Source organism: Orycteropus afer, unplaced genomic scaffold, assembly GCF_000298275.1.
Source record: "Orycteropus afer afer isolate SDZICR_OR568_19922 unplaced genomic scaffold, OryAfe1.0 scaffold00181, whole genome shotgun sequence".
Lineage (NCBI taxonomy): Eukaryota > Metazoa > Chordata > Mammalia > Tubulidentata > Orycteropodidae > Orycteropus > Orycteropus afer.
In genome coordinates this window covers 2304252-2327861 of record NW_006921768.1, presented here as the reverse complement: position 1 = coordinate 2327861, position 23610 = coordinate 2304252, and the positions used below count along the sequence as shown (strand labels likewise).

Genomic DNA, 23610 nt, shown 5'->3' with positions numbered 1-23610 from the left:
CCCTTATCAGATATGTTATTACCAAATATTTTTCCCAATCTGTAGGTTCTCTTTTGACTCTTTTGGAGAAGTCTTTGGAAGCACATAAAAATTTAATCTTTAGAAGGTCCCAATCATCTGGTTTCTCTTCTGCTGTTTGTAGAATGTACATTTTTTATTCTGGAAATTTATCTTTTCTTTGACCTGAAGCGACTTACAGTAGCTTAATTTAAATGTTCATTACCAGGCTACATCTAGACCTTTGTCAACATTTTGTAAAAGTGACCCTCCTCTCCCATAATGGGAAGGGTTGCCTGGATAAAAACTCTATAGTAAGAGAGCCTCAGAGCTGAAAACTGAAATTCCTATTATTCTCAAAACTCTGAAGCAATTCCAATGATGGTCTAAACTTCATGCTTGAATTCTCATGCGACAGAATGGAAACTGTAGACATCAATCTCATAGTAGAGAACACAAGGACATGCACACATTCAGTCTAATTTTTTAAAAATAAAGATGTGAAAATTTTCTTTATAAAAGTCCTCACATATTGTTTATAAAAACAATCTTTGAAACAAATTAATTTAAAGCAAGTGTAGAATACATCATTTGACCAGTGTACTGAATCTCATCTCCCCTTTATACTTCTCTTCACTGTTGTAGTTTTTCAATGTCTGTTTCCAGCGTCCTTAATGCCACATCTATACTGGTAACAGGCTGCAAGCCCTGAAATCACTGAGCTTCGCTTTCTCCTGCCATCGAACAGCTTCGCTTTCCCACCACACAAACTTGCAGTATTTTGATTCAGGAGACAATGCTAGTTGATGTTTTTATTGCAATGGTTTCTTAACAGTTCTGATTAATTTCCCTGTATTTCTTAGCATATTCCTATACACTCATCTCTGATAATCTTTTGTGAAGATAGCAGATTTCACTTGGATTCTACTTGTCTTTCTTAAATTTCTAAACTCACTGCCATGAAGTTGATTCCAACTGATAGCAACCTCCAATAGGTTTCCAAGGCTGTAAATCTTTTTTTTTTTTTTTTAATTGTGATTTTGGTGCAAGTTCACAAAGCAAATTCACCTTCCTGTTTACTTCTTTGTCCTTGATCAAATCTGAAGGACACAGACACACATTACACACAGCAGGTAAGTGTATCTGTGGTGGTGATTCTGAGAGGGGAAAAAATTCATAGGCCTTACCATTGCCAAACCATGATGCTCATTGTAAGGAAAAATTAGGAAATTTAGGTGAAAAGGCAATGGAAAAGGAGAATGTATATTTTTTACTCTGGAAACTTTGTTTCATGACACTGACTACAATCTGTCACAATGCAACAGATCTCCTCCTACTTCCTCCACGTAGCCACCTCTTCCCTGTGTCCTTCCCTCTGATGCACTCCTGCCCCCTGAGCTGTCTCCCTGTGCATACACAGCCTTTGTATTCTCTCATGATTCATCTCTCCAAGGAGTGTATCTACCTAATGTAAATGTTCAGCCTGTCTTTGTTTGGCTGGAACCCACAGGTGTGGGTTCAATCCCAGACCTGAAGGGCAGCTACAGGCCCAAGTCTCTGGGGTTCCAGCAGGCTCTATTAGACTAGCAACCCTTTTTTTTTTTTAAATGATTTTTACTTTTGTTCCATATTGTTCTCCCACTCTATCCAGAATCTCCTACATAGATTCCCCGAGTGGTTGGACAGTGGTAGCCGGGCACCATCTAGTTCTTCTGGTCTCACAGTCACATGGGCTGAGGATCGCATGGTGTACCAGTCCCTTGGACTAATTGTTTCCATGCATCTTTGTTTTTCTTCATTCTTCTTTGCTCTGGATGAGGAGAGACCCATCATTGCATCTAGATGGCTGCTTGCAAGCTTTTAAGATCCCAGTCGCTACTCGTCAAGGCTGTAAACCTTCACCATCTTTCTTCTGTGAAGGGACTAGTGGGTTTGAACCACTAACATTTTGGTTAGCAGCCAAATGCCTTAACCACTACACCACCAGAGTTCATTTAAATTTCTAAAGAAAAGACTCTCTTCTCAGGGAGTCACTTCTCTGACACTGCCCCTGGCCCGATGACTGGGATGCATCCTTCAGTTGTATTTGATCAGACACATCCAGTTCCTGTGTATAAGATCCACCTATCAGAAGGGCTTTGGGCTTGGCTTTAACCTCTACTACAACTTCTTGAAATTCTTAATAATTTTTGAACAGGGTACCCTGTATTTTTATTTTGCCATTGCTCTCACAAATTATGTGCCCAGTCCTACTTCTGACTATCACAAGCACTTGAGCTAGTGAAAGAAGTACTCCCTTTAGATTTTGTGGTAAGATATAACACTCCTCTGTGACCACAAGAAATGCAACCAGAAAGTTTCTTAGCAGTCAGGATTGCAAGACTAAGACTAGCTTACCTTGGACATATCAAATGAAACCAAAATCCAAATTCACTGCCATTGAGTTGATTCGACTCACAGTGACCCCTCCTTGAGTTTCTGAGGCAGTATCTTTACGGAAGTAGTAATAGTTAGAAAATGATGAAATAGTTGTGAAAGCAGAGAGTCAACAAAAATGAGGGAAATACTCCATAAGATGGATTGACATCACTGCAACCATCTACTCAAATATACCGATGATGACAGAGATAGTAAAGGACTGAGAGTACTTCATGCTGTTACACATCAGGTCACGTGAGCTGGAGCTGACTCACCCGCCACTAACAGAAACAACTACAACATGCTAGGCACGTGTTAAGCACTGGGGACCCAACTGAGCAAGATAACACATCCTATCCTCAAAGAATATGACTGCTGTCTGTATTTGTTACATTCTAGGGTGGACGCAAGCAATTGCATAAGACAGCTTGTCGTTCTGGCATTTCCAAATCCACTTTGTTGCCACAAGCAAGGAGCCTGGCTTCTTAATCCCTGAGAAAACAGAAGCAATGACTCTTTATTCTCTCCACTCTGGGTCTATAAGCCTACTGCCCAATGGTACTATTTATACCGTTTGCCTTCCCTCTTGTTAGGATGGATGAGGCCTTCTGCACTCCTAAGGCCAATGCCTCATTTGAACTAAAGACCCCATTCCCTTTCATCTACTTTAGCAAGTGTTTCCTTGCATCTGGATTACTCCTATATTCACATCAACAGCTTAGACCTATTTCTTGTCTTAAAAATACTCCCCACATCCCTTTCTAGGTCCATTTCTCTATTATTCTGTAGAATACAGCCTTTCTCCCCAAATAAAAAGGAAATGGCTGTGAATATACATTATCTAAGCTTCTTCTCCTCCCATTTTCTCTCAGGGCAAGAGTTCAGAGCTTGGCTCTCTCCCCTTGTTTATTTACACTGACTCCCCTCCTGAACTCATCTAGTCCAGAGGCTTTAAATAGCATCTATATGTGATGACTCACAAATTGAGGCCTTGAACTATTCTGTGAACATCAGATTTATTTGTCCAACTACTTACTCACCACTTGCCCTTGGATTTGTAATAGTCACCTTAACTTATGTTAAACAAAAGTCTTGATTTCTTCAACAAAATCTTTTCTTCCTGCAGTCTTTCCCATCTCAGTAAATGCACTTTCTAGCTGTTTGGGCCAAAACCTTTGCTGTCATTTAAGACAACTCTCTTTTCTCACTTCTCACATTCAATCTATTGACAAATCCTGGCAACTCTGTGTTCTAATATCTCTAATCTGACCACTTTCACCACCTCTACCACCAATGCTATCAGAATACTCTCCTAAATGATACCTGCACCCTCCCCTCTTTCTCCCCTTGCTTTGCTTCAGCTCTCTGCCCAACAGCCAGAGATTATTTTTTGAATGTAATGGAATGACGTCACTCTTCTGCTTGAACACTCATTCAAAATAAAATCCAAAGTCCTCATTATTACCCACAAGGGCTGCTGCTGCTGTGATGTGGCCTCTCCACCTTCCTAACCTCACCTCCTCCCCCTCTCCTCACCTAATCTGCTCAAGAACGCTGCCTTTTCCATTCCCTTCAAACACTGAACATAGTACCACCTGCGGTCTTTATGACAGCTGTTTTTTCTCCTCAGAACACTCTCCCCCCATACCATGGCAGCTCTACCCTCACCATCCTCAGGTCTCTGCTAAAATGTCACCCTCACAGAGAGGATTTCTGAAATGGCTTGTCTGTCCTACCTCTTGCTCTCCTGACTGAGTTTATAACCTTCCAGGAACCTCTGACTATCAGATATGCTTTGTATTTACTTGTTATCTGGTGTAGTGCTTAAGATACTTGACTGCTAACCAGAAGGCTGGTGGTTCAAAGCCACCAGCCATTCCTCAGAAGAAAGATTAGGCAGTCTACTTTCATAGTGATTCACCTTGGAAACCCAAGGTGGGATCACTATGAGTTGGATCCGACTCGATGGCAGTGAGTGTGTGCGTATGTGAGTAGAGTATAGGTTCCTTGAGGGCAGGGACTTTATTTTGTACTCTGCTAAACTCCCAATGTCTAGAAAGTGCCTGAAACAAAAACAGAGGCTCAATAAGCATTTATATTTAATGAACTAACCACCTTGCATGTGAAGCACCACTGGGTCATGCAGCAAAACGCATCCCATCCCATCACTGATAACCCTCCACACAAACTTCTCTCTAACCACTCTCTCAAGGAATGTGCTAGCATCTGACAAGAGGGGAGCTGGGACACACTTTGCTTGTTGCTCCTTATCCTGAGTTCAGTTCACTTCAAACAGTGCAGAATTAGGAAGAGATACTACCTTGCAGTGGGCAAAGGAAAAAAAAAAAAAAAAGTGAGACCATATTAGGATTGAGAGATAGATTGGTGGAGAGAATACAGTGTCTTCCAGGCTTTGGAATTATTTTACATCAGATCTATTCAGAGTGTGCGGTGGGGTTCAAACCCACCAGCCACTCCACGGAAGGAAGACTGGGCAATCTACTTTAGTTAATTACAGTAAATAAGGTACATTCCTGAACAGGCTTGGCAACTTTTAATTTACAGAATTATCTAGTTATTATCTGGGTTTCAGTTTCCTCAGCTGTAAAATGGGGATAGCACCACTGAGATAATAAGAGAGTGCATGCAGAAGTATTTCACATAAACACACTAAATGTTATGATGTTAGTTACTCAAAGTCATTACTTTGGGCTCAGTTATCTTATTTGTAAAGCTGGTCATAAAGTACTCTTCCAACTCAGGAATGCTTTGATCCTTTGGAGAAATTTAAATATCCCGGAAGTGTGTTTTGATGGAAATGGTATCCTGTCATTGAGCCCATTAAAATGGTCTATTTCTGTAGCCTTAAATAAATACCCTTTCCCTATTCTCTGTCTCTCAAACTCATTCCTATCTTTCAATGCTGAACATAATATCACTTCTTGGTTAATTTTTCCTTTAAACACTTTACACAAGAAATTTCCATTCCCGCATTCTTCCTGAGCACTCTAACATGACATTGTTTTCTTCAATCGTTTTATGAGGTTTGGCAACAAATCCCTGGTTAGCACAAATCATTACACACTGGACTATTAACTGAAAGGCTGGTAGTTCAAACCCACCTTTGAGTCAGAATCAACTCAATGGTAAGTAACAACAGCATTTGGTTTGGGTGTTTACAAAATTGTTTTCAGTCGTAAAATACTCCTTGGGGACAAGGATAACCCTCCTGCTCCATGTCTCCCCACAGAACTCAGCAGTACTTAGTAGGAGATGCTCAACAATGAACAGGTAACGAACTGTCGAAGATCTTCATGAAACTTTCATTTACACATGTAGACTATACCTTGCTTTCTACCTTTCCTTTAGTTAGGGGACAATGTAACTCAACTTAATAGCATGACGAAGGAATAAATTTCTGGAGAAGTTCTTTCTTGGTAACCTTTATCAATAGCAAAGCTAACTGTGCTGAGTGAGGTAATAAGATAAATGAGTATATTGAAACAGACACCTTTGGGGAAATCACTAAATGTGCAGGTGAGAAGAAAGAGATTCCATGAATACCCTGCAGTTCTTGGAATACCTGAAGAGAGAGCAATGAAAAGGCAGTCTGTGATGGCAGATAAAATAAACTGCAGAAGCTGAAAATGATGTCAGTGATTAAAAAAAAAAAAGAATTGTTACATTCGGGAGGTACTTTACAATTGGCAGTGTGCTGTTTTATATAAATTGGGTAAACTGAAACTAAAACAAGCCTATTAATTACACAGGGCAGGTCTGGGTCTTTAAGGACAGAGAAGAAAAAACATGGAGGTTGTGTGTTCTTGGGAGGCTACAATTATATGACAATCTGGAAGAGGTTTTTGAGCGCATGTCAACCAAAATGGTGACGTTTACAAAACTGCGGTTGTAATGCAATTTGTAAAATACGTGCTTTCTTGAGCATGGAGTGGTTGTGGTGAATCTGTTCTCTGACCCTTATTCCCATGGAATAAAGCATTTTAATTCTTAATTTTATTTTGAGAATGATCTACATCCTACTTTCTCTAAACAGGATTTAAGATAGCCTGCCAAATACGTGCACAATAACTACATAACAATCTTTTCAAAATATGAATGAGTAAATGAGAAGAAAATGATGGGCAGGGAGAGCACAAGAAAGCCAGTGGCAAGAGCAGTCCACACGGGTCTGCTTGCAGTGCAGACTAAGGTCTATAGACGATGCTGGGCAAAGACACAACCAGTTCCAGGGCTCATAGGATGCCTAAGAAGAGACAGCCAATTTTCTCTACAGGAACAGTTAAGTGTTCCCAGCACAGAGACAAGATCGAAATGCCTCACAGGACTGCTTACTGAGAGGATGCACCATGATACTGGGAGCATATGCTTTTATTAAAAAAAAAAAAAAAAAAAAACCACCAAGTTTCACAGGATCCTTACTTTGAAGGCTCATTACCTAACATCAAAGTTAAGGATGTCAGAGCACAGCACACTGACATCTTAGGGTTCTAGAGCCATCTTACTTACTCGAAAGGTAAATTTAAAAATATCTACAAGAATGGAGCCATTCCATTTCTTTCTAGCAGCTTAGAAAAACAAGTTCCCCCTGAGTGTCAAGCAGCAGTGAGGTAAGAGCCTACACCAAAGACTTCCTTCAAGCATGCTATTCTTGGTTGCCGGGTTGAGTGGACAGCCATATGCTTTACTAAGTTAGCTGTGCTGAGAATAGAAATGGCATTCTCTTATGAAAATTAGGAGGCTTAACTGGAACAGATTCCTGCGTGGAAAGCCACAATCCCAAGAGAGGACCCACGATAGTCCTCAAAAAGCTTATTGGAATCCCTGTAGACCTACGGAGTAACAGTCTATCAAGCCTTGAAAGTTACAGCCAGAGCACGGCTTTGATAATTTTATACTGTGAGATTTCTTAAGTGGCAGTTATCAAATCTTGGCCATAAAAGGAACTCAGTGAGGTTCTGAATAAATTATATTACATTCACAGCAAATATTACCTTATCAAAGGATCAGAAAAGACTTAAAATGAAGAAACCTTAATAACTATCAGCCCATAGAATACTATCATAGAAACTTGTGTAAAATAACCTGGAGATCAATAAATATTAATTGAATTGATTGTAGAAAATGGCTTTCACTACTCTATATGTATTTTATAGACATTTTGCCCCTTGTACACAATCGCTAATTGAGGTCTCTCAGGTAAATTAATTCCTCGGGGAAGATCTAGTAACTAAATTAGGAGACCTTTATCGTCCCTGGGGTGTGGGCATTATCCATGCCCTGGTACTCAGGTACTCAAATGATAACCTCATAGGAACTTCTATCATTCTTCTCACAAACTTCAACCACTGGTTCAAACTCCCCACAGTTATTCTAGGTGAAGGGAACTGGAGTAGCACACTTTAGGGCTTTTATTGCTTGAAAACATCAGCTCCCTGAGTGAGGGACCAGGAGTTTTTTGTCTTCAGTACCAAGCACTGTGCCTGGCACACAACTAGCATTTACAGAAATCTGTTGAATGACTGAATGGAAGAAACAAACATCTGAGGGCCTAGCATGTGTCAGTCACTTTTCCAGGCAATTTGTACATATCATTTCATTCTCACATTCACTCCATATACAAAAGAATGGGTATTATCTTCATTTTACAGAAAACTGATAAACTGTGACACTAAGTAACCTACCAGGGTAAATGAAAGAACCAAGACTCAAGGCTAGGATTCCCCAACTCCAAATCCCTAGCCATGGCTCCAATTATTATTATTATTTTTTTTTAAATTATATTAGAAGGAAGAGTAGAGTCCAAGAGAAGTTAAGACATACTCACTGGGGGAGTGGAACTGACCAAATAGGATTTGGAAGCACTGTGCATTTATTAGATTCTCAGTGACCTCATTAGTCCTTGGGCAGTGCAAACAGTTTAAGTGCTTAGAGATTGAACAGCAAGGTTGGCTGTTCAGATCCACCCAGTGATACCTTGGAAGAAAGGCATGGCAATCTACTTCTGAAAAATCACATCTACTGAAAACCGTATGGAGCCATTTTCTACTCTGACACACGTGGGGTCGCCATGAGTCAAATCAAGAGCAACTGTTTATTTTTTGCTTTTAGTACTTTATTTATCATCAGCCTTCTGTCAGTTTGTCACATTGTGGTGGTTTGCAGGTAGCTGTGGTGTGGGAAGCTATGACAGCAGAATTTCAAATACCAGCAAGGCCACCTATGGTGGACAGGTTTTAGCAGAGCTTCCAATCTAAGACAGATTAGGAAGAATGGTCCAGCAATCTACTTTTGAAAATCAGTCAATGAACATCTGATGGATCACAACAGAATACTGTCCAGTAGAGTGCTGGAAGACGACCCCGCTGTGGTGGAAGGCTCTCAAAATACATCGTGGCCAATAACATGGACTTGAGCGTACCACCAATCATGAAGATGAAGCAGAACCAGACAATATCTCCTTCTGTTGGACATGGGATTGCCGTGAATCTGAGCAGACTCCACAGCAATTAACACCAATTACCTGATCAAAGGATCAGAAAAGACCTCAAGGAACCCTGATAACTCTCAACTTGATAACTTATATTTCTTACTGATTCTACTTTGGAAGTCATAAAGAACATCTATTCTCCATCTTTAGGGGACATGAGTGTGCTCAGAGAAGTGTGGGCAAATCATCCTTACCACACTGTCTCCCCCAAGGATGCTACTCAGGTATACCATTAAGAGACAGTGCCCAGAGTGGGAGAATGGGAGAACAATGTGGAACAAAACTCAAAATCATTAAAAAAAAAACTAGGTTTGCTGGTCTGATAGAGCCTGATGGAACCACTGAGACTGTGGCCCCAAGCTGCCCTTCAGGTCTGGAACTGAACCCACTCCTGTGGCTACCAGCCAAACAAAAGACAGGCATATGAGCTGAACATTTACATTAGGTAGATACAACACTCTTTGGAGAGATCAATCACGGAAGAGTGGAAGGACTGTGTATGCACAGGGAGACAGCTCGGGGGACAGGAGGGCATGGGATAGAAGGACACAGGGAAAAGGTAACTATGGGGAGGAAGTAGGAGGGGAGCTGTTGCATGATGGGAAACTGTCAATGTCATGAGACAAAGTATACGTGAGCTGCTTTATGGGAAATGAATTTGTTCTGTAAACTTTCACCCAAATCACAATAAAAATTAAAAACAAAACAGACACACTGCCCAGGACACACTGTGCAGCTTTGTTTGGAAAATGTAAATTTTCTGGATTCCTTATTCTTAATCAGTGAAGTGAAAGCATTAGGCAAGTAAGGTGATATCTTACTTTAAAATTCAAAGCTGCCTGTGGTAGTTAAGGTTATGTGTCCACTTGGCAGGTCTGGTTTTGAGTGTCTGGGCAGCTGGATGTAGTATTCCCCATGATGAGACTGGTAATCAACTCCATAGTGGAATCTACTGTGAGCAGCTAAGTAGCTGCCTTAGGGATGTGGTCTGCCTCCAGTATATAAGCAGCAGCTTTGAGAAAGGTCTCGAGCTTTTTGGCATATCCAGAGCCCGCAGCTCCGGTGGCATAGTGCCTAAGGCATTTGACTACTAACCAGAAGGCTGGAGGTTCAAACCCACCAGCGGTAATCTACTTCTGTAGTGATACTGCCTCAGAAACCCAAGGAGGGATCGCTGTGAGTTGGATCTAACTCCACAGCAGCGAGTTTGGTCTAGTTTTAGAGAGCCTGCATTTGGCCAAGTCTTCATCTCAGTGGCCAACCACATTGTCTGCCAATCTTGAGACTATTTCTGGACTTGAACTAGTGGCCTGCCATGTTGTTTAATAATTTTGGGACTGTGCCATGTTACCTGTTAACCTTGGGTTTGTCAGCCTCAGGAGCCAGCAGCTGCCTGAGTGAAGAGATGCCTCCAGCTCCAATGGGCCAGGAGCAAAAGGTAGAAGCTGAAGCCCTAGGTCAAGGGCCCTTCTCCTAGCCCCTAGAGCTGGCATTTTGAACTCGGACTTCTAGCCTCCTAAACTGTAAGAGAATAAATCCTTGTTTGTTAAAACCACCCACCTGTAGTTTCTGTTAGAACACAAACTAGAGAACCAAAACACTGCCTTATTGTTCATTTGCTTTGTGTTACTCATGTCTGTTTATAGATATGAGTTGTCAATTTACAAATCAGCTATGTCCCAGATACTTTTAAATCAGTTGTGTAAAAGTCAGAATATATTTTCTTACAGAACAAAGAAAAAGAATGATAGAAATAATATCCAAAGCAGGCCATGACCATCAATTCAACCAATAACTCAAACCAAAATACTGCATATATACTATGTAAAATACTAAACATTTATACACTTAAAGATTAACAAGAGTGAAAACAGTAAAATTTATCTTAAACAATGGTATTAAAAATCCAAGTTTAATTTTATGATGATCTTTTGTGAAGTTTCTGAAGGGGTCATACAAATACTTTTGAAAGTGTTAGAAAGTGACTGAGCTAAATATATCTACTTTCACTTTAAAATATGTGGCTTCCTGTGGCATTTGTGTTTTTGTGTCAACTTGACTAGGCCTGGTTGAGTGGCTGGGCAGTTGGATGTAGTATTCCCCATGATGAGACTGGTAATCATCTCCTTGGTGGAATCTACTGGGAGCAGCTGAGTAGCTGTCTTTGGGTGTGTGGTCTGCTTCCCATATATAAGCAGCAGCTTTGGGAATGGTCTCTAGCTTATGGCATGCTTGGACCCTGCATGTACCCATGTCATTGTTCAGCAGCCTGTCATCTGGGACTTACAATGGATTTAAATCAATGGCCTGTCATGTGGTTTGGTAACATCAGGACTGTGCCTTTTTACTTGTCAACCTTGGGTTTGTCAGCCTCAGCAGCCAGCAGCTGTCTGAGTGAAGAAATGCCTCTAGCTCTAGTGGGCCGGGAGCAGAAAGCAGAGCTAGACCCTAAGGTTGAGGGGCTTTCACCCAGCTCTAGAGCCTAGCACTTTGAACTTGGACTTAAAGCCTCCAAACTGTGACAGAATAAACTCCTGTTTGTTCCTTCCCATTTGTGGTATATACCTGTCAGAGCAGCACTAGGTAATCAGAACTCTTCCCTTTTTCTTGCTACAAGCATTTCATTAACCCTACATTTAGAGCTCATCAACCATGACCTTCTACTTACTTGAAACTGTTTCACCGCCACAAGTCTTTACAAACAAAAATCAAACAAACTCATTGCCGTCAAGTCAATTCCAACTCATAGTGACCCCTGTTGGGTTTTCAGGGCTATAAATCTTTACAGAAGTAGATCACCCCATCTTCCTTCCATTAAGCAGCTGGTGGGTTTGAACAACTGAAGTTCTGGGTAGCAGCCAGGTGTCTTATCCATTACATCAAGAGAGTTTCTTATACTATTTGGCAATTAATTACCTATTACAGGCTTGCTTGGGCAACAATTGCTATGACATCTCTACCATCTCATTTCCAAAGTCCCCAAAGACCTCATTCTCCACCTTGCCTTTCTTCTTCTTTTTTTTTCTTTTTTCCCATTTGACTGCTAACCAGAAAGCTGGCGGTTCAAACCCATCAGCCACTCCTTGGAAGGAAGGTTGGGCAATCTACTTCCATAGCGATACTGCCTTGGAAACCCAAGGACAGGTCACTATGAGTATGATCCAACTCAACAGCAGGGGACTGTCCTCATTTCTCTACACATAGCTCATGGTTGATGAGCCCTAACTGTAGGGTGGTTTAGCAAACCAGCATGATTTACTGGTTAAGAACCCAAGTTTTACAGTCAAGCTTCCAAAGGCTGAATCCCAACATGGCCCGTGACCTCCAGCAAGTGACTGCTCTCCTTAGCTTCCTTGTCTGTAAAATGGGGCTGGGTGGGAATTAACTAAGGTAATGCACAAACAGAGCCCTGATGTCACCATGGTGAAGTGCTCAGTTGTGAACCAAAACGTGAGTTCAAACCCACTAGCTGCTCCTTGGGAGAAAAGACCTGGTGATCCACTCCATAAAGATTATAGCCCTGGGAAACCTACTAAGACAGCTATACTCTCCCCTATAGTGATGCAGTGAGTCAGAATTGACTTGACGGCACACAACAACAATGCATAAACAATACTTAGAACAATGCCTGGCACATAGCAAGTGCTCAAAAAATATTAGCCACTGTTATATTTGTATGAATAATCCACAACAAAAATATTTATAGATATTTTCTCTATATTGTTCAGTAAATTATATATATATATATATATATATATATGCAGAACATTACCCTATTATCTGTAGAAAAAATAAAATGCATACATGCTGCAATATGAACAAAGTGGTGTAGCAAGGGGTAGGAGGGAAGACTATGTTTTTTTTTGTATAAGATAATTATATCCCTGAACTTATAAATAAGAACCGTGTTGAAAGAAATGACGGGGCTGGACTGGATACAGAAGACGAAATGAAGCTTACTCTTCTTTACCTTTATAATTTTGTGCCATACTCACATATTATTATTCAGGAAATTCAAAAATTATTCAATAAATTAAATTTTTTTCTTTGGACATTAAACTAGAAATAAAACTGATATCAATCATCCATTAACCTTAACTTTATTTCAAAGTTAATCCAAAACCCATTCCACTAAACCATCCAATCCCAATTAAGTGAGTTGGAAGGTTGGCATTCACAGACAACTTCACATGTCCTATCCCCTACAGTTTCCAATTGAAAAACTGAATCAGTAACTGCTCATGCCCCCCCCCCATGACCACCATTTTAAGCCAGGAAACTTATTACATTGATTTGTTGTACAGCTTTTCAAATAATGAATCAGTTACAAAAGAAGAAAAATAAATGCTTGGTGGAGTTAGTAAATGAATTTAATTAACTTAATAACTTATGCTTTCTCATTTTGATTACTTATATACAAATCTTATGTTATATATAAATGTAAGAATGAACCTCCTATTGGAATCCAAGGGGACTAAAAATGATTACGCATGCCATCCAGACCGCTAGCCGACTAATCTAAAAAAGTCAGTCAAACCAAAAATGAGAGACGAAAACAGGTAGATGCTATAAGACCCATTTTTCACTTCTTGGAAACAGAGTCCAAAATTCACAGTTCACAAAACTAATTTTTAATCACATTCCTAACAATATAGAACAATGAAGTTTATTTCTATAACTTTTATAATCTCACTAAGATCAGCATTGCATACCCTCTAGGAAAAAGAAAGAAAGAAAACAATCAAGCCAAACAAACCCACTAACCAAAAACAAACATCTGTTTTGTTTTCTCACATTTTAATTGCCTGGCTATTTTAAATACAAATATTTGTTTTGCTGACATATGTTTCCAAAACGTTAGTTAAAATGTTTCACTGAAATAGTTTATTTTTTAGCTGAAAAAACTGCATACTTCTCTACAGGCCATCTGTGCAAATTAGCAAGTGTGGCCTAACCACATTTTTAAGACTGTTTACAAGGCCAAACACAAGACTCAAGATGCATGCTACTGCAAACCATTCCACAGTGAATAGACGTGGGCATACTGGGTAGTGGAGTGTTGGTCCAAACTTCCTGCATTTATAAGGAAGATTGGTGGCAACTTATGTTTTGCCCCGTCACACTGAATTCCTATCAGGGCTCAGAGCTCTCCTGAAACTTTGCACAAGAATGTCTCCCTGTGTTTCAGGCACTTTGCTCTACTTTCTTGTGCCTTGGCAGGGATCAAAGAAGCAAAGGGAGCAAATCGTTTCCCATGCATATTGAATTCCCTCTTATACTGATTTTTTCCTCTGTCACTTGAAATTCAATATTGGCAAGATTCCCGTACATCACCTTAACCAGTAAATCGTCTGCATGTGGTCAGTGCATGTGAAGGTAGATTTCAACATCAGGTGTTTTGTAATAAATCCAACTGAACAAATCCTTTGAAAATGTGGCTTTTCCATGGCATTCATAATAAAATTCATCTCATTGCTGGTGAAAAATAATCAGCCTTTCCTTCACATTAACTTTAAATGTTTTATTTACCATCCACTCTTTTTTTGTGTGTGCTATTCTCTTTCCGATGGTGCTCTCAGTATTTTAAAAATATATTGCAGTTGAATAATCCTTTCGTATGTATTTAGCCTCAACATTCTTGATTAACTTAATAATACCTAATGTTTACTGAACATTTAAGAGCTATGCCTTGTTTTCCTTACCTGTAGAATGGGGACAAATGGTACCCACCTAATGGGTGTGGTGAAAGAGCATATATGATAATTAACGTAAAACTCTAATATTCTATTATAACTGAAGGAGCTCTGGTAGTGTAGTGGTTAAGGCATTTGCCTGCTAACCAAAAGGTGGTTCAAACCCACTAGCCACTCCATGAAGAAAAATGAAGTGGTCTGCTTCTGTAAAAATGGACAGCCTTGGAGATCCAATGGGGGTCGCTATGAGTTGGAATTGACTCAATGGAAGTGAGTTTGGTTTTTATATTATAACTCTGATAGATGTCACAATCATGACACGTTCCAAGAGATTTTGGATAAGAAATATGCTTTGGGGCTAAATTATTTAACTCTGACTCAGTAGCTGGATTGCAAGTGAGTGCTTATATTTTGATTATAACGAGCTCTGGTGGCATAGTGCCTAAGGCACTTGACTGCTAACCAGAAGGCTGAGCAGTTCAAACCCACCAACCACTCCTCAAAAGGAAGGTCGGGCAATCTACTTCCGTACTGATATCGCCTCGGAAACCCAAAGAGGGGTCGCTATGAGTCAGGTCCGACTCAATGGCACATAACAACAACATTTTGATTATACATATATAGGTCATATTGTAAAGAAAATTATTTTTTAAAAAAGAATTTTGTAAGTGTTCTTTCAAGAAGTTATCATTTTTTGTTTGCTTTTGTTTTTTAAGTTTCTTCATGGCAATTATGTTCAAGTGGTTAAATTATTATTTTTTTTAAGTAATTTGGTTATGTTGGTAATAATATGCCTATGCTTTAAGTGTTCAAGGAGCTCTGGTGCCACAGTGATTAAGGCATTCAGCTGCTAACCAAAAGGTAGGTGGCTTGAACCCACCAGCCACTCCATGGGAGAAAGATGTGGCAGTCTGCTTTCAAGACTTACAGCCTTGGAAACCCTGTGGGGCAGTTCTACTCTGTCTCATAGGGTTCACATGGGTTGGCATCAACTTGATGGCAGTGGGATTGGTTTCAAGGGTTCAATACAAGGTATTGAACACACTCTTTGTGCTCACTGGCCAAGGAAAGGTAATATGTTAGTTTAGGTATCAACACAAAAGGAAAACAGCCTTACATTTATTTTTCTCCTTCTAAATTCTTAAATGATGCAACATTTAAAATGATGCATCACTGTAACAATGGGCTCAGGTATAGCAAAGATCATGAGGCTGGCACAAGACTGGGCAGTGTTTTGTTCTACTGTGCATAGGGTCGCTAGGAGTCAGAGATGACTTAATGGCACCTAACAATAATAAATTTTTAAACATAGAAGAAAATTGTTGACTTTGTAATGAAAAATTATTTTTAAAAAGAAATTTAAAATAAGTCACATCTATGATTTAAAGTTATCACATATTTAACTTTGGTATTATCTTACAGTCATAGATTTGGACAAGGGAAAAAGATGACTTTATTCACATAAACTTTTCTTTTCTAGATATGGAATGTGAATACCCTTCTTCCCAGAAACTGAACACATTCTCTAACAATAGAAAGCCATTTCATCAGGAGGATATGGCTCACTGGATGACTGTAACTAATGATACATACCACACACATCACTGAATTTCTGAGATTTTGTTCAATGAAATATTTATAAATACATACCTTTTCAAACCAGAAGGCTGGCGGTTCAAACCCACCAGCCACTCCTCGGAAGTAAGGTTGGGCAATCCTACTTCCGTAGTGATACTGCCTCGGAAACCCAAGGAGGGGTCGCTATGAGTTGGGGGCAACTCGATGGCAAATAACAACAACAACATACCTTTTCAAAAAAGAGGGACTATATGTTAACAAAACTATTTTCACTGAAAAGTGGGACCTGGTGTTTCACAAAGCAGAGTTTTATTAATAGAAATTTTAAAACGAAATGGAGGGGGCGAAAAAAATACCAACCTAGAGATGATGATGGTGGGTGGGTAGGAGTTGCTAGATTGCCAGTTGATGAGTAGACATGAAGTTGCTGAATCAAATAAGTAAATTAAAGACTTACTGATTACTCATTATATTTTTCAATGTACATGGAGTCTTACCTACCTTCAGATGATATAAATATTATCTTACTAGGATAGTCAACGTTTAGCTAACACATTCATTTTTAAAAAATGAATGCAAAGATATTGTTAACAGTTTTTAAAATAGACTAAAAATTTAGGATTATGTTTCTAAAATAGACTAAAAGATTAGGATTAAACTTTCATATTTAAGTTACGTTATTTTTGAATAGTACACGTCTTTCCCAAGGACATAGGCTTTGATATTAAATTATAAGCATGGTGCCTAAGGCATTTGACTGCTAACCAGAAAGCTGGCAATTCTAACCCACCAACCACTCCTCAGAAGGAAGATTGGGCAATCTACTTCCGTAGCGACACAGCCTTGGAAACCAAAGGAGGAGCCACTATCAGTCAAATTGACTTGACAAATGTGAGTTTTTTCTTTATATGTAAAATAATTTTTAAACTTAAGATTCCTGAGAAAGTTCATGTTTACAGATAATGCTGCATAATTTCATGACCTTAAAAGATACTGATTACTCAAGAAACTTTAATAAAGCAAAGTTAAAAAAAAGTAATCCTTACATGTTTTCCTCAAAAAAAATCTTATTTTATATGTTCATATAAAGTCATCTTTATATGTGAATTATGATAAGTAAGTCTATGAACAATCTAGTAACAGAAAACATGATGACATATAAGAGAAGCAAAGAACGAAAAAATCTGTCCTTGGAAGAAGTGCACAGGAATGCTCCTTGGAACCAAAAATGTCCCAACTTAGTCTTACATACTCTGGTCACACTGTCAGAGGCCACCATTCCCTAGGAAAGGGTATCATGCTTGGTAAGTGGAGGGTCAGCAAAAAAGGGGAAGATCCTCAACAAGATGGATTGACACAGTGGCTGCAATGATGGGCTCAAGCGTGGCAAACATTGTGAAGATGGCACAGGCCTGGGCAGTGTTTCATTCTGCTGTACACGCGGTTGCTGTGAGTTGGAGGTAACTCGACAGCACCTAACAACAAAGCACCACATAGCTTTGTACTGAATAATATCACAACAATGGACAGAAACTGGCCCTACACAACATCATCTGTGACCAGGCCTAATTTTACAGTATCAGAAAATACTGTCTTTGAACCCAAACTTTCAGAAATCACCTGAAATGATTTCAACCCAAAGAGACATTTACTTAGTTAAGGTCCCTGTGTAGCACAAATGATCTGCACTCATCTGCTAACTTAAAGGTTTGTGGTTCTAATCCACCCACCAGTGCCATGAAAGAAAGGCCTGGCAATCCACTTCTGTAAAGATTCAGCCAAGCAAGTCATATGGAGCAGGTCTATTCTGTAATACAGAGGGTTGCCACAAATGGAAATCAACTCAGTACCAACAGGTTTTTTTTTTTTCCTTTAAAGTTAATTTAACTATTATTATTTTATTTCTTTGTGTCAAGTTTCAAAACAAAAACCATTAAGCTGTATTTAATAAGTCATCCCGTCTAATTCTTTAGTTGAATGCATTTATATATATTACCATCAAAATAACTCTACAATTTTATATATGATTAGTAAGAAATGTCAGATAATGGAAAAAATATTATTCTGAATCCATGATCTTACCAAAAATTGAAAATGAGCCCAGACCAAATCTTCCTTGAATTTTTAAAGTAATCAAATTCTTTTTCACTGTGGAAACTCATTGAACTTTCCACTTCTAACTATGCAACAGGAGGAGGGATGGCCCGTGTATACACACTATTCTATGTTGTTGTTGTTGTTAAGTGCCGTCGAGTCATTTCCGACTCATAGCATGGGGCATTATAAAAATAAAAATACTGAAAAACATTTTCTTCCCAGTCCAAATCATCACTATTTTGGGTATTTTGTAGCCAAAGAAATACTGAAATTGAAATAATTACCTAAAGTATTAATCATTTATTCAAATAAAGGCTAAAATAGATTCTTCAATCTTAAAGTCACATGTACATTTTGATAATTATAGTTTTGTATTGTTCCCTATTATAGCAAGCCTTTGTACCAATTGTTCCAAATGCTTTTGTATGACATCCCTTTTATAAATATATCTCACTTATAACAATATCATGTTTAAGAGAGAAACTCTCAGGATGTGATTGTACCCTTTTTAAAATGTTCTAATAATCATTTATTTAAGAAGCATGACTACCATCCCCAATTTATTTTATCCTCTACGCTTCACAATGAAAATGCCATGAATTAAATAAAGTTATTCTGCTGCTTCCCATTCTCATTGTTATTCTACAGATCCTGAATAACTTTCTAACTACTTCCCACATTCACATAGCTATCTTCATATCAAAATTCCTTTCAACCTGTGAGGAGCTTGTATAACGAAGATGGTTCACATAAAAATACTAACCAAACCAAACCCACTTCCAGTGAGTCGATTCCTACTCAGAGAGACTCTATAGGCCAGATTAGAACTGCCCCACAGGGTTTCCAAGGCTGTACATCTTTATGGAAGCAGACTGTGACAAATGCATTAACTACTACGCCACCAGAGCTCTTTGTAAAAAAAAAAAAAAAAAAAACTAGCTCTCCCTAAAGTTGCAGACCACCCATTATCTTTCTTCGTGACACCTGTATGAAGTTTATGGTGGTAGAACAGAAACATCTACAATGTATTCTACAATAAAAGCAATAAGTTCTACAATAAAGATTATTTTCAGTGTGACCATATAGATGGGAAATTGAATTAAAAGATGGAGAAAGAGACACCCAATTTACTGATGTGAATGAATGAGTTTAGGATGTTATATCAAAGTATTTCTTTAAAAAGAAAGGTAAACAGAATAATCTGAATAAATGAAAAACTGTTTAGAGTGGAAATGCACAACAGAAATAATAAGCATTTGAAGTTGGAAAACAAAGTTTAGGAATGACATAGCTTCCTATCCTAGAGAAAAACATCGCTTAAAAGCATTCAAAGAGTAAATGGGGAACACTGAAAACTTAGAAGATTTGGGGCAGGTCATTCATCTGCTTATATTTATAAGATAAATCTATTGTCAAAATTTATATTACTATCTGTTACATAAAACTTTTTTCCCTCCACAATTTGAAGAAATCACTTAGAAGTAACACACTATTATTACAATGTCATACATTTAAGACCACTTTAACTAGATTTGTAGCAACAGCGTGGCCGTTAGCTGTAGGCTTTAGGTTTCTGAGGATCTGATGATATTAGCTCATTTTGTAATCCATGAACTAACAGAAACCATAACACTTTTAGAAGAAAATATAGAGGTAATGCTTGGGACCTCATTTTAACAATGGCTTTTTAGATAGGACAACCTAAAGCAAGCACCAAAAGACAAAATAGATAAATGTAAACTCATCAAAATTAAACACTCATTTATCAAAGGGCTTTAGCAAGAAATAAAGGGACAACCTACAGATTGGGAGAAAATTTTTGAAAATCATCTATCAAATAAAGGTTTAATATCCAGAATACACAAAGAACTCTTACTGCTTAACAACAGAAAGACCAACAATCAAAAAATGAGCAGAGGACTTGAGTAGGCATTTCACCAAAGAGGTTATATACAAAGTCAACAAGCACAGGAAAAGGATGTTCAACATTATTAGCCATTAGAAAAAAGCAAATCAAACCACGATGAGATATTGCTTCACATCTACAAGGATGGCTATGATTTAAAAAAAAACAGAAAACAAAAGGTATTGGTGAGGGTGTAGAGAAATTGGAGCTTTCACCCATTGCTCGTGCCACAGTATAATGGTACAGTCACTGTGGAAAAATAGTTTGGTAGCTCTCAAAATGTTAGACATAGGATGACCATATGATTCAGCAATTCCTAGGTATATATCCAAAAGAAGTAACAGCAAGAACACTAACAGACACTTGTACCCCAGTGTTCATTGTAGGCCATTAAAGTGGAAAGAGTCTAAATATCCATTAACAGATACATGGGTAAACAAAATGTGGTACAAAATACCATAAAATATTACTTAGCCATAAAGTGAAATAGAGGCCTAGCATATGCAATAACATGAATGAACCTTGGAAACATTACACTGAGTCAAATAAGTCAGTCACAAAAGGTCAAATATTGTATGAAGTCACTCATCTGAAACATCAGGAATAGGTAAATGCATAGAGATGTACATTTATTAGTTAGGGGTGGATGTGGAGGAGAGGGAAAGGAAGACTCATTGCTTAGGGGACACCCAGCTTCAGTTAATGATGATGGTAAAATTTGGGAACAGATAGGGTGATGATTGGACAACATGAGGAATAACATTAATACCATGAAACTGTATACATGAAGATTGTTGAGATGTCCAGTGTTTTGTTACATATGTATTTACCACAATAAAAAAGGAAAAAAAAGAGATGAGAAAGATGAGAGAAAATGTAAATAAAGGTAAATTCAGAAAATCAAGCGTCTAATATTACAAGTTCTGGAAAGAAAGAATTGAGAGGAAGAAGTATATCTTCTTTATATGTATCATATCTTAATATGAGAACATTTCTAGAGATGGGGTCGCCTTTACTGGAAAGGGCCCATGAAGGGCTGTGTAGAAGGTATGAAAACTGCCCATACTCAGACACACAGTTCTTCAATTCACAGTAGGTTGTGAGTGGGAAAGGGTGGAACAGGGGACAGCTGTTTACCATAAAGAACCCCCCCTTTGAGGCTATTTGATTTTTTAACTATGTATGAACAATGTATTACACTTGATGATAAACATTAAATATTTGATGAAGAGAAACATTAAATTCTAAGCAACGTTACTTATTTTCACATCAATATTTGGTGTCATCTTATTATTTATGATTAATTGTGCTGTTGTTATGTGCTGGCGAGTCGGACCAGACTCATAGTGACCCCCTCCTTGGATTTCCAAGGCAGTATCACTACGGAAGTAGATTGCCCCATCTTCCTTCCAAGGAGTGACTGGTGGGTTTGAACTGCCAGCCTTCTGGTTAGCAGTCAAGTGCCTTAGGCATTATACTACCAGAGCTCAGAATTATAAATAATTATAGCTAAATACTCAGAATATGCATATAAAAAAGCAATAAATATCTTGAAAACTGAGCATACTGACTAATAAAGTCTGTATTTCCCATACTTTTGAAATTTACATACTTTATACTAAAATATTTTGAGTAAGTATTAAATAAATGCAAAATTAATGTCACAATAATGCTGCTAGACATATCTTTAGACCCTGTCAAAATTGCAACCACTGTATGAATCTATGAGTTGAGAAAAATGCATTTAAACCACCAGAAATGAAGCCTGCAGGACTAATAAAATTCACATGATTACCTGCTGTGGGATCCGTGACTGCTTGGCTGGTGATGCCAGACGGTGGTTCTTGAAGCTGATAAGTGGCATTTGTGGATGGCGTCGTTGGGCTGGTGCTACTGCTTGTCATGTAATGCGATGGGTATGGTGAACTGTTATAATACTGTGCATACTGACCCTGGCCGAAACTGGGGTACGATGGATAGTCCTACCAAATCAAACCACACAAATAATTCAGACACTGCTACTTATTTATTTTACATTTCAAAGAATAACTGTAAATGTGTTTATGCTACTGTGCCTTCTCCGAATTCATACATGAGGGCATGTAAGTAAACACTGATAGAAATGCCCAGACTTAGAAATTCTGTGGAACATTAGTAATACTTTTCATATTTCTTCTATCCCATGATGCACTAGTAGGTAAAACAAAACCAATTTTAAAACCAAACATAACACTATACAGACTGCTAAAGAGCTTTTAAAGAAAAAAAAGAAAAAAACTATTTAAAAGTTTAGGTAAACTCTCACTTATGGTGTAATATAAAGAGATATCTCTTTATAAAAGAAAGTCATCTGCTGCATTTAAAGGTTTTCAGAAGTTAAATTGGCTTTTAAATTACCTGCTGTGAACTGTTAAAACCAGAGGAATTTGTCAGTGAGTTATTTCCTGTATATAATCCTGACGATGTTGTAAAACTGCTACCTAAAACAAAATGGAAAACAAATATGGTTTACTAACCTACACAGAATGATATGACTATAGGAAAATACCATTTCAAAATGACAGAGTTGGAGTTCATTACAAATACATCTGACTTATCCCTAATACTGGAGGACACTGGCTAAACTCATGGCTAAAAATTTGTTTTCTTAAAACAATTGACAATTTTAATTTCACTCTATTGCAAATGATTAAAAAGTAAGAGGTTTAAATTTTTGAGGACATGAGTGACTCATATAAGCTAATGACAAAGTCATGCATTTGTAGACAATATTAGACACTGACCTTTCCATTTCAATTTGCAAAGCACACCAGGATTTTTATATCTTTACATGAAATACGTTTAATATAATGTGATGGGATCAGATTAGATGATCTTTAAGGTTCTTTCTAGGTCAAAAACCATGATGCTATTTCCAAGAGTTTGAAATAATTCAGGTTTGAACTATATAGTCATTATGACTCACTAAAAAAGCCATTTCTTTTATTTCACAGAAGAGTGAATCGCAGCCCTTGAGGAATTTGATACACCAAAGATCAAGGAGTTTTATCAAATGCATATGCTGTCTTATTGTCTAGGTAGCATTCTGTTTACTGAATGTCTAATATGTGTTCAACAATAAACAGTACACACTGTGGAGGATACAATATAGAAGCAAATCTTAGTTCCCTCCTTTACATTATTTACATTATTCCAATACTGCTGTATGAGAGCTTTCTCATGAGCTCTTTGGTTAATGATCAAGAAATTTACACATCATTTAACACAAAAATTTTATTGCAAAGAACATATTCTAAGAAAAAAACAAGCAAGCAAAAAAGCTATGGATTTATACAGAGATAATGAGCAAAGATGTTCTTCAGTGCCTAATAACAAATCACAGAAAGCTTCTCCAAACTTAATGAGGGTTACTC

The 23610-nt window shown here is 38.1% G+C and overlaps 1 protein-coding gene across 1 annotated transcript in view; it reads right to left on the bottom strand.

Annotated features, from left to right (window-relative positions):
• Positions 1 to 23610, bottom strand: part of EYA1 (EYA transcriptional coactivator and phosphatase 1) — a 218485-nt gene that overhangs the window by 107725 nt on the left and 87150 nt on the right. The window contains exons 7-8 of the mRNA XM_007947336.2: positions 22595 to 22677; positions 21993 to 22179 (exon numbers count right to left, since the gene is read on the bottom strand). Of these exons, the coding sequence (XP_007945527.1) occupies positions 21993 to 22179; positions 22595 to 22677 (270 nt within the window). The remainder of the gene's footprint in view (positions 1 to 21992; positions 22180 to 22594; positions 22678 to 23610) is intronic.